At 37.1% G+C, this 11,769-nt stretch overlaps 2 protein-coding genes across 4 annotated transcripts; one reads left to right on the top strand and one right to left on the bottom strand.

The window, feature by feature from the left end:
* On the top strand, nt 1-4,407 carry LOC105044526 (uncharacterized). The gene is made up of 4 exons (XM_010922460.3): nt 1-254; nt 1,539-1,717; nt 3,503-3,692; nt 4,008-4,407. Exons 1-4 carry the CDS (start codon nt 182-184, stop codon nt 4,235-4,237), a joined length of 672 nt encoding a protein of 223 aa, XP_010920762.1. The 5' UTR covers nt 1-181; the 3' UTR covers nt 4,238-4,407.
* A 1,158-nt stretch (nt 4,408-5,565) lies between these two features.
* LOC105044523 (uncharacterized) lies at nt 5,566-11,606 on the bottom strand. 3 transcript variants are annotated; one of them, XM_010922458.3, is made up of 4 exons: nt 11,460-11,542; nt 9,033-9,128; nt 6,545-6,811; nt 5,566-6,021 (listed from the first exon to the last, which is right to left on the bottom strand). In XM_010922458.3, exons 3-4 carry the CDS (start codon nt 6,801-6,803, stop codon nt 5,780-5,782), a joined length of 501 nt encoding a protein of 166 aa, XP_010920760.1. In that variant the 5' UTR covers nt 6,804-6,811; nt 9,033-9,128; nt 11,460-11,542; the 3' UTR covers nt 5,566-5,779. The 3 variants fall into 3 exon arrangements, with proteins under 3 accessions (XP_010920760.1, XP_010920759.1, XP_029120266.2); XM_010922457.3 differs by lacking the exon at nt 9,033-9,128 and having other exon boundaries at nt 11,460-11,606; XM_029264433.2 differs by lacking the exons at nt 9,033-9,128; nt 11,460-11,542 and having other exon boundaries at nt 6,545-7,828.
* Between the last annotated feature and the right edge of the window lie 163 nt (nt 11,607-11,769).

Raw genomic sequence — 11,769 nt, 5'->3', positions numbered from 1 at the left:
TACCGGAGAAGACCTTGGGAGATCTGACCGTCAACTTTCTCTTCCTCTCCACGTATATATTCCCTCCATCCTTTTTATTTTGCGTTCTCTTCTTTCTCCGTCTCCGTCTCCGTCTCCGTCTCCGCCCTCCCTTGCCGAATATTTCTTCACCTCTCGTCATCTCTGGTTCGCCCTCATCGCTATGAAGAGGCCTCGATATCTACTGATCCCTCGCCTCCTCCTCATCTTTTACGTTTTCTTCTGCCGTATTCCTGGTAAAAGAATCGAACCCTCTTCTTTTTATTTTTCTTCAACTGTTTCTTCGCCCCTTTCTTTCTTTATTATTCTATTCCATGCTCCTCTATTGATATACAGTGAGAAAGATCCCGAATCCTATCGTTCGATATAAATTTAAGCGAATTCGATTGATTGCTATTGTTAACTGTAGCACTCTCGTTTCCTACGATTCATAATCTGGTAATGATGGGATTGGGGGGATTAGAGAACGAAGGTTTATTTGTGTTTTCTTTGGAGTAGAGACTGGGGAGTCAGGTCGGCGGATTGGTAGGTTGCAGACATTAAAGCGACCTAAAAGTGCTGGACTTGCTGAAAGAAGAACAATTAGACCAGTCTAGATGGCAGAGTCTATTCGCAGTGGGGTGTTCTTAAATAAGAGATGGGTTCCTACCCAAAAAAAAAAAAAGGATGAGCTTAGATGGCGGTTTTCAGGTAGAAGTGGTAGAAATAGGAGGAGGTAAGGTAGTAGTAAAACACGGGGGAAAGATTGGGAGGCATACCAATCAGGATGAGGTGTGGGCATATCGTATTCACCGAGTTGATAGGTGAGGATTTTCATAGCATATTGTAGGATCTGAAAAGAGGAAATTTGAATTGATGTGGTGGAAAATTGCTGGAAGAAAGTTTCCATTCCAAAATGCTTTTGCCTCCATTCTCGATGTAGGATCTTTGCTGATTTGTTTCTGACCATGCCTTTTCATTGTCAATTGGCAATTGCGGTTTGTGTGAGTCATTAGGCATGTCAGAAGGGACAAGAAAAGCAATAGTTTTTTTAAGAAAGAGGAGGTTATCAAAGTACCACAATTATTATTTGGGACCTTGGGAGATGTAGTCCTTATATGAATAGTAGGACTTGCTTGATTTGCTTTGTTGGTTCAATTGTAATCTTTCTGAAGGAAGTTGGGCAATGCCATTAATGTTATTGCACAAACAGAGGGCAGTATAGTCTACAGGAAATGGATGTAAATATATTTGCTATGCACTGACTTAGGCGATCGTTGAAAGAAATATGTAAAATGTATTTGCTTTGCACCAACTTAAGCAATTGTTTAAAGAAGAATGTTGAAGGAGACAGTTGTCTATGGTCATACTTTGCACTTTTACTATAGTTTTTTTTGTTTTAATATGCTTCCTGGTATGAATTAACATGCTTGATTTCTTTTCATTAAAACATCTAAAGTTTCTGAGGTCTGTTGGGCTTTTGTTAATTCTTCAATCCATTTCAATTTCCAAATTAGTGAATGAAGGTTTTACTTTTGTAGGAATTATGTCAACAAGGCTCGTTACCCTGGGGTCAATTGAACTATATCAAACTCATGATTGGTTTCCTTCCAAACCAACCATTTATTTTTCTTGTCAAGGAGGAAAAAACAGGACAATTTTGCCAGATGTGAGGCAAACAAATATTTTGTACACTTTCAAGGGTGAAGAATCATGGCAGGTTTGTGGCAATTGTGTATTTCAGATATCTCAAAATTTACTGAATCTCTTTAGTTTTCATTTGGGTCATAAAATCAGTATTTAAGTAATATATGGTTTTCAGAAGATAATACCAAAAGGAAGGACAGAGATAAATAGCAAGTATCCATTTCAATTCAACTTTCCGAATCCTTGTATGCTATTAATATTATGCACAAAACTAAAATATAACCTGCCTTTGGTTAATCTGCAATCATATTTTAAAGCAGGAATCTTCTACACTTCTCCTTGAATTACATAAATGATTGTTGTTGGCATGGAATTAATCTCACTTTAATTAAAGTTCAGCTATGCCCTCATTTATATTCGCTGAATGATTCAGTGATGACCTATGTGGAATGTGCTATTATGTTTACTCGTTAAAATCGTTCTTTCATCCACACTGTTAAGCTACATCTAGTCTTTCAGTTTTATTTTATTTTATTTTATTTTAAGTTTCTAGTCATTATTCATGCTTTTAAGCTAGCTTTCTCATAGCTTTTATAGATGGCTTGAACTTTTCTCAAGGTTGCCATTTAGAAGACTGCCCATTTTAATTTTTCCACAGTGAAACTCCAATGCTATGAAAGATCTGTTTCAACAGAGGCTGAATGAAATGTCATGGTTTTGTAAAGTAATGTAGCACCTAACAATGTTGAAACCCAGGCAACTTACTCTAGTCAAGTCCGTAAGTATCTGGACACCTTTTAGAATGCTTACTTCAAAGCTTTTAAGTAGTTTCTTCTTCCATCCTTAGTTATTACAAAGGTCTTTCATGATGCTCAGGTGTTACCTGTGAGGTCCTTACCTTAATGCCATCATTAAGTGTTCAGAACATGTTTCCATTGCAACTTTGTAAAAATCCAACTGTCTTCCTTGATAACCAAAATGATCCGGGCTTATATTTTTCAGTTGGTCGAGACTGGAACTCTTGTCAACTTTCTAAACCCAATTCCCTAGAAAGCAGTTGATCAGGGCAAGCTAGAAGCATCTTTTAGAAACACATTGAGTTGGAGCATGGAAGTATGACTAGCGTTTCCCTGAATTATGATAGTCTAGAGACTTTCATGCTCATCAACTCTCATGCTTTGGGTTTTGGTACATCTGGATATCTATTGGCAAACATATAGATATGCATGGTATAGTTTGATAGTTTTATGAGGAGTGAACTTGAAGGCATGATTTTAAGAAAATGTAGATGTTTACCCTCTAAGAAAGAAATTTCTTGATTTTTCTAAAAAATTCTTTTTGTGGAAGGTGGGGGTTTTTAAAAATGTCCTCAACTCATAGATGCTTTACATTTACATGTAGAATTTCCAATTTAATTTGTACCTGTTTCCATTTGAATGGTAAGTCACTTTGTCTAGATGAAGCCGCTGCCTCTCATGAGTTCTTTTAATATCATCTGGATAGATTTTTATCCTTCAGCTTCAGATCACTATCTTGCTGATGTAGAGCTTCCCACCTTTTTTCAATTGTCTACTCCAAAACTATCATGTATCAAAACTTGGTTTTTCAATGCATTGTCTTAGCATACATTGGAATGTGTCTCAAATGAGGATAAAAGTATTGCTGGCACTAGCACATTCAGCATTGGGTTTGAGAGCTGGCAGGCCTTATGCCCGATATGGCATGGGTTGATAATGGCCGGTATGCCTGATGCTGGCTGCCAGTTCTGGCCCAAAAAGTATTTGCTGGCCAGCACATGACCAGTACTTGAAACCTTTATTTCAAGGCAATTTATGGCCATGTATTATCTTGCTCGCAGCCTCTGACGGAGCTTCCAGTTAACAAATGTAAGCGATGTGGTTTATATGAGGAGGACGTTATAAAATCTGATGACGTTTTCGATGAGTGGGAGCTATGTGCTGATGACTTTGTTGATGGAAAATATTCTCATTTCAAGGACAAGGAATTCAATGCCACATTTATATGCCTCGAGTGCACTGCTTCTGCTGGTGAGTGCAAGATCCACATTTAATTTTTGTCTAAATTTCTGTCTTCTTATTTACTGCTTGCCAATGCTGAAACACTAATAATAATAATATTTATTGCTTAGTTTTCAGCCGAATGTTCTTTCATTTCTTTCTGTTTCTTATTTGTCGTAAACTTAGTCTAGTACTTTTGGATCCATCGATTCTGATAATAACTTAATCAACAGATAATATGATTCCTTTGAATGTAAACTAATATAGAACACTCATTGCTTAGATTACCTAAATAAGTCAGTTGATGGTGTGACTCTGATTATGTGCTAATCATTGTGATTATAGACTCTACTCGATCTGTCAGCTCAGACAGGAAGGCTGTGGTCAAGAAACCGAATGTGGCTTTAGTGGTAATCCTCTGCGTATTGGCTTCTGTTGTAACTGTCATCGGAATGGTGACTGCATATAAACTCTGGCAGAAAAGAAAGAGGGAGCAAGATCAGGCACGATTTCTCAAACTCTTTGAAGAGGGTGATGATATTGAAGATGAATTGGGTATAGGACGTGTAATATAAAAGTAACCTTTGTGGATTTAAAGCTTGTGTAAATATTCTCAGTGATCGAGTATCCAGCATTCGAAATTTTTGTCTATCCTGTGACTTGGCTACCTTGTATTTGTAATATAGATTGCATCTGAGATTCTTCACTTGCAGTAAATCATGAGAAGAAACCTTAAATCTGCTTATATTTGATCTGTTAACATGTCAGCCTTGTAAAGCCAGTCCAAGAGATAACTACTTTTTTTTTATCCCCACCAACTAATCATAAACAAATGACAAAGTCTTGTTAATTATGATTTTGGTTTTGTCAGCCAACATAATTTTCTGGATGGCATGAAATAATGTGACTAACATTAAGAGCTAAGATTTTCATTTGTTAAATGACTAGTGAGACAGATTGGGTAGCAACTTACTGGTAAAGAATCATGGAGTATTCACTATAGCATTTGACCTCTTGGAATAGGCATCAGGCATGCAGGCTAGCAGGCAGCTGTCATCCTCTAGTGTGGCTTAAATGGACAATTAGTTAATTAGGGCAAGTGTTTTCAGGCGCCCCAACTAGAGTAGAAATGAGGGATCAGATCATAGTTGTGCTGTAAAGTCTATTATAATGAATCAAAGGAACAATGAAATGTCTCCAATATCCCAGCACCTTGCTATCTACAGCCTTTAACAAGTCTTACCAACTTCTGGATATACAAGGTGTCAAGGACTAGGCAGGTAAATACTTCTTTTTCTTTAATTATCTTATTCAAACCATCAGAAAACCTTGCTTTCTTAGTTCGCTGGTGGCACCGATTTCAGATTTACCAAGAATCATGTGCCATATCTGCACCCTTTTTCTTCTCCCTTCGCTCAGGAGTATAAATTAATCTCTTACGTGTTCTATCTTCATAGCAGAGTGACACGTACTCATGGAAGAAGTAATCTTAAGCTGTCCATTAAAAGGCCCAAGACTACCAATCAACAAAATGTTGTTTCAACCATAATTATTAAAAAAAAAAAAAAAGGGCCTAAACATGTAAACTCAGAACTATATTTTTGAAACTACTGACATCTACTGGGACACTAACAACCAGTGATATCCCAAAATTAGCCATCTCCATTGGCTCCACTCCCATTCGAGCGAGGCATCAGTAGCAAATATTGTGAATAGAAAGAAACCAAGCATCAAAATTGGACGTCAAAAACAATCCGATTTAAAAGAAAAGGGTACTCTTCTGGTCCTGGTGGATAGATGGATGACCAGAGTGCATCACTCGGGCACCTGATTTAAATTGGATTCGTTTGCATTTTAAGCAATCACTGCTCCAACTACTGGAAAAATGAGGCAGCAATAAAGATTTATGTACAGTAGAAAAAAGGCAGAGCATTTATTTATATAAAGTTCTCTTTATTCACCTATACATAATATAAAGCGCTTATAGGTAGAAAGCAAAGTTCAAGGCAACCGTAAGAAGACAAAGCACAAAGCTTTGTAATACGATCAGCAGAAATTTGATTGGAACTACAACGAAAGGTTCGCTGGCTCAGTCAGCAATCAAACACTACTAGCAATTACTTCCACTTCTTGAACTTCCCTCCGAACATACCCTTCTTCCCTCCAAACATACCATGCTTCCCATGCTTGTGCTTGCCAAACTTCCCATGCTTGAACTTGCCGTGGTGGCCAGGCATGTGCCCATGGTAGGCCCCATGTGGAGCATGATGAGCACCATGAGACATATGGTGCGCCCCATAAGCGGCCGCTGCAGCAGCTGCACCCCCAGCTAGCATCGCTCCCATGTGAGACCCATGGCCTGTAATAGATTTTTGAACCAGTGTTTGTCAAAGAAGTTAAAAGACGTCAAGGATCCAACCTTTTCCAAGTAACCAGGTCGGCAAGGCTCGTATTGTGGAGTAGAAAATAACAAGGAACGCAAGTTGAAGGAGCCTGCGTTCTCAGATGAATGGAGATGATCCTACATGTTTGTGTCACAATTCATAACAAAGAATAACGACCTTATAAAATGAAATAACAGCTTTTTTTAATCATACAGCTGTGTTTGTTAATACTGCTAATGAATGGATAAATGCCCATGATACTGTTAATAAGTAAAAGCGACATTGATCTTGAAAATGACACGACAGTAACAGCCTTGGAGGAATCAGCGTTAATCAAATTCCTTTTCAGATCCCCAAGATTAGATGATCTATAATACTAATAGAGAAAAACTGATGGTTCCATGGATTTTTGTGACTTAAAACGCTAAGACAATCTACCAACATGGAGGATGAACCACAAGCAAGGTCTACAATACAATATTTGGTAATGATACATACCTTGATGTGGAGCAGATGGACCGGGATAACCTGCTTGTGGGTATCCAGCAGGGGGGTACCCATGTGGAGGGTATCCCTGTGGAGGGTACCCTTGAGGATATCCCCCAGGTGCTGGGGGGTAACCTTGAGGTGGGTATGCCCCAGGTGGTGGAGGGTGTCCAGAGTGGTGTCCTGGTGGATAATGTCCATGTGCCAGGTCTGAAAAGAATCCTTTGTCACTGGTGTCTTTCTCACCATGCTTGTCCTTCCCACCTCCCATGTTCTTCACTGAAGTGGATGATGCACAAAACAATTGATAAAACCGGTCATGTTCATTCAAAACATAACCATGTATGAACTTTCTACTCGAGGCTTTCACTCGATAAATATTGGACCAAAATAGTACCATATTGTCCAACAACTAGTTAATAAGCAACTACTGACAGACTTCATCATCACTAATATTTGTTGACAAAGGCACTGAAAAATATTGTGTCGATTATGAGAAAGAATAAGCATTTTTTCCCTTCATAAGTTAAGCCAAGCAGAGTGCACATGAAGCTTGTCAGGCAATGCTAGCTATTTTCAGTAACATCAATATCTCAGAAGGTCCTACACTGCACTTTTTCATATGAATGGCCCCTCTGGAAATTTTTCACGTTGTAATCTTGTAAATTACCATATAAAATGAACTCTTCCTAATAACGATATATACCTACATGTTACGTAAATGGTACAGCTACCAAATGTTAGCAAGTATATAAAAAAAATACCGATAAAAGTGAGAAATTGAAAGCCAGTACTATAGTTAATATGTATTTGCCTTTAATTGTCATTATTTACTAAAGTTGCAATCACAAACAAGAAATAAGTATTAACTCCTGCTTGACCGCTTTCTCACAACTTCACGCCGGATTTCTTGCAGTTAAAGCTAAATAAATCCTGGCCCCTTTCTTGTGATATTTTCCATTTCCTTTGCATGGAACATATCATCTCTATTTGTTTTTGCTTACATTACTTTCTATTCAAGCAAACCTCATGCATTTCTATTAAATAAAATCTTAATCTCACCCTGCATGCAGCAGCATTTTCATCTAGGGAAGTACAGATACAAATATATCTCATGCACACATCTCATGTATGGTTAAAGGGGTTTAATGCCCTTTTCAAGCTTTCGATTAATTTAGGGCCTGTTTGGTACTGTTGTTCCTTTTGTGTTTTATTTTCCTGACAAATTAATAAAATACCATATGGAGATTGATGTTGAACACAGAATATGCACAGAACTTCTGTCATTCCTTGCTTTTTTTTCACTTTTTTTTTTTTGAAAGCAATAAAAATTTGATGCCAAAAGCAATTAAGGTTCTACATACAATTTAAAAATATTAGGCTTTCATGACCCATATTTGTTCAGTGTATTTCAATTTTCTTCTTGGATTTTTGAAAACAAGAAAACAAAAACAAAAATGATAACAAACAGACCCTTAGATTTCTTCTGCTTGGTGATGCGATCTCATCAAATTTGAGTACAGCAAAGGCAAAAATTTTGGTGGTTAAGCAAATGTTTTCAGTTGAATAGCACCACACACTAGGAGGCAATTGAAAAACTCAAATCTAAGTAGCATATCTAAATATGAATTTTTAATGTTGTGAAATTAAAACTCAAGTTGTTTGATATCTAGAAGCCATCTAAATTTCATTATGATAACTTCTAAGACACCGGCTAGAAAATGACACCCATTTAAAGTAAAAGTTTCCACCACTAGTGGCTTTCATCAAAAATCTCAAAATCACATAACTGAATCACTAGCGGGCAGCAACAAAGCATTCCCATGTCACACTATGCCACATAGTTACTAGCATTTTGTAACAGGTGTTTATTGGTACTGACTTAGATCAATATGTACTGATTCGTATTCATTTGATATTGTACGATGTTGATTCATATGTAGATGAAACAAAAACATCACTCAGGCGGGTTCACTTCCTTTCTCTTGCTCTCCCAAAACTCCAAAATCTTATGCAAACCTCTTTTTCTCTGTTAGTATCCATTCAAATTCATATAATGTTGATTCATGCAAATGTAGAGTGCATGAAAAATATCTGTGACACATCTATTCCCCATTCTCAGATGTTAAAAACAGCATAGATTGAATAAAAGGAAAAGGCAGAATTCTATCATATATTAGTGTGCCAACTGCATAATTTCAACAGTTTACAAAACCTTTTCCAGTCAGTGCGTGCTAATTGGTGACACGACGGTATAGTTGAGTACCACATTGGCCCTTGACAAGTAGAAGCATAAAATCTGATTCTTTTATCCTTGGATTTTAGCGAGGGTTAAAGTACTGGAATCAGTAATGCTATTAGTCTAGGCACCAATATGGTATGGACTGGTATGGTACCTTATAGACATGGTATGCCACTATGGCTATGGATGCCGGCACTGCAAAAGTAAAATGAATACCATGTGTATGGTACGTATCAAGGAGCATATTGATACTGATACCTGATTGGCAGAATATGGTACAGCCAGTGTGTACTGGTACTCTAATCCTTTCTAACAGGAGACATCCTACCCCTTGGACAGCTAACCTTTCAACATCTATGACAAAGGCAACCACAACCATTCATTAGAATTCATTAAAAAGAACTATAACAAATTTAAGTATTCACAAATTTAAGTAAGACATTTTAAGTGTGTAATTCAGGTTGAGTGAGATTAACAGGGGCAGCTTCAAATTGCATAAGATTTCAGCATACTTATTGCTGCAGATATCAAGCATAACTATTAGGATGGTTAGCATATATGTTTGTTGCCAACCATTGCAATTGGCCGCTGGGAGATATGAGAAAAACTTGAGCTGAGACTGGTATGGGCCCTAAAAAGGTTTTTAATCCAAAGATACAAGCTTGTTTTTTGTAGTTCAGAATAAGCAGCCTAGTATGGCAGAGCTGTCAATTGCCACATTTTTGTTGATGAAATCAGGATGTACCAACTTTCCAAATAGTTTTTTTTTTTTCACCTTTAGTTTGGTTAGTTTCAGTTTTATCTTGTTCAGGAGTTATATTGTAGTTTCTGTATAGATTACCATCGCTTTTCTTGCAAGAATCCTGAAAGAGTCAGCTGTATATTGATTTGACTACCCATCCTAATCTCATAAAAGCGAGGCAAGCTGATAATGTGATCCAAGAAAATATAATACAGAACGGCCCCAATCTATCCTCTCACCACTTCTAACTTTCTTCCTCCTCATTTTCTCTCCAAGAATTTTCTTAAGTCTGATAATTATGAATCTTTTTCTTCACTGTTTCCCTGTTAAAACATATTTCAAAGCCATACAAATAGACTACCTTTACCCTAATTTTACTTTATAGCTTATTTCCCCTTATTATACCATTAAATTCAATCTTATATCCCCCATTTTTTGCTCTACATAAGATTTACTGCTGCTATCACATGAAACAGTTCCCAAATCCTTCTCAAAACCTTAATCCTTTAATTACTTCACAAAAAGCCTGCAGTTTTAGTTTCATTAATATCCGGATTCAGCAATTTGCAACTTAATCCTACCAAGCCACCAACATGCTGATAACAACTATCCAAAGTCCATTCCTGCCAACATTTCAAAAAGGCAAGACAATTTAAGTCTAAAATATCCAATTGTTTTACACATTATCTTTATTAGATCACTGGTATCGGGGTACATAAACTTTAGCAGTTAGCAAAATTTATTAACAAGCACCCTACAAATACAATTTAACATACATAAACCCACCAAGAATACAATTTAACATACATAAACCCACCAAGAATTCAATCGGGAAATCTATAAATACTAGTTTCCCAGGATTTAAAGTATATTCATATAATTCCAAATACCTTCATATCATTTATTCTTTTTTTTTTTTTTTTAAAAAAGGTTTTTAGAAACTTTGAAACCTGAGAAGGTCGATGATCCAGCTAGAAAGTTCTTTTCCTTGTTATTCTGACATGGAAAATACATTTTATGACTCAATTAATGTATTTAATATATCCCATCAACAAAATATCACTCTGTAATTAAATGACAACCCTGCATAACAAAACAAAGACGTTGGGTCATCATGATTTAGGACAATGTAAACTGTATAATCAAATGTACTTCCAGTGAAACATGCATCGGATATGCTCTATCTAATATAACAATCAGTCATATCCCTTCTGTTATTCCAAATAGTTAGCATCCATCCAACCAAAATTTCTGCCAAATCCAGATAGATCACTCAAACAACCACTAGTTCATGGATTAATATTATAGAGATTGATGCAAGTTGTATTCCTTCCATTGCCTCCTCAACTAGAAGGGAAAAAAGTGATCAATATCTTTGTTTCCACCACAACCAAACATACCTAAAAAGAATGATCTCATCCCACAAAATCTAATAATTCTAGACCATCCAGCAAGCAAGGGTAAGAAAAGAAAATTACATACACTCGGCATGGCTAAAAGAAGTGACACGATATTCCATATATCTAATAATTCAAGACATCATGATAAACGATCCCAAATTTCTACAGGTTGATTTCACCAACAAATATTGCGTTAACCAAGCCAATCAGAAAATTAGGGCAACTTAGTGAACTCATTTGCATTTTCATGTTCATAGCATCATACCGATGAATCGATTCCAGTTTGTGAAAAGGACTCGAGTATGATGTACTGTAAAAGTCTCAGCTCTCCAACAAGAAATCCATCAACTACTAGAACTTTTTTTTTTTTTTTTTTTTTGAGCGAAAGTTGAAGCAATCTTCCAAAAAAATCAGAAAAAACGTAGCAATATACCGATCCCGATTTGGTCTGCAATCTAGTCGATCAACAGACTTAAGAAACGATTATCCGAGAAATAATTAATGAAACAAAAATGTGAAACACACGAAGAAGAGAAGGTTTACCAAGAAGGAGGAAGATCCGAACGACTCGTCGATCGGCGAGGTTGGGTTCGGAAGTGGCGCACGCCGTGTAGGATATAATACGCGTCGATTTCCGGATAGTCCGCGGGTCCCACGTGTAACTGGACACGCGGCACCGTAGCCGTTAAGGATCACGTGTGACGTGGCGGACCACTTTGTTCCCAGCAGTCAAGGAATACGTGGGCACGACGTGTAGGATATAATATCTTGCGTACGCGGACCCAAAATGATGAACGTGGGAACCAGCAGATGGATCGCGGTCGTATCGTTTGCGTGAAACAAGGATTCGCTA

Source organism: Elaeis guineensis, chromosome 5, assembly GCF_000442705.2.
Source record: "Elaeis guineensis isolate ETL-2024a chromosome 5, EG11, whole genome shotgun sequence".
In the NCBI taxonomy this organism is placed as follows: Eukaryota; Viridiplantae; Streptophyta; class Magnoliopsida; order Arecales; family Arecaceae; genus Elaeis; species Elaeis guineensis.
The sequence above is the reverse complement of the archived record's forward strand: the minus strand, read 5'-3'. Positions and strand labels throughout refer to the sequence as shown.

What these genes read in the sequence shown, in the direction of transcription:
- LOC105044523 (XM_029264433.2), bottom strand. Translation starts at nt 6,932, where the DNA reads ATGGTACTATTTTGGTCCAATATTTATCGAGTGAAAGCCTCGAGTAGA. An exon ending in TCCATCTGCTCCACATCAAG is followed by an intron (nt 6,022 to 6,544) that starts GTATGTATCATT and finishes AATCTATTACAG; the next exon opens with GCCATGGGTCTCACATGGGA.
- LOC105044526 (XM_010922460.3), top strand. Translation starts at nt 182, where the DNA reads ATGAAGAGGCCTCGATATCTACTGATCCCTCGCCTCCTCCTCATCTTT. An exon ending in TTTCTTCTGCCGTATTCCTG is followed by an intron (nt 255 to 1,538) that starts GTAAAAGAATCG and finishes TTACTTTTGTAG; the next exon opens with GAATTATGTCAACAAGGCTC. An exon ending in CGAGTGCACTGCTTCTGCTG is followed by an intron (nt 3,693 to 4,007) that starts GTGAGTGCAAGA and finishes TTGTGATTATAG; the next exon opens with ACTCTACTCGATCTGTCAGC.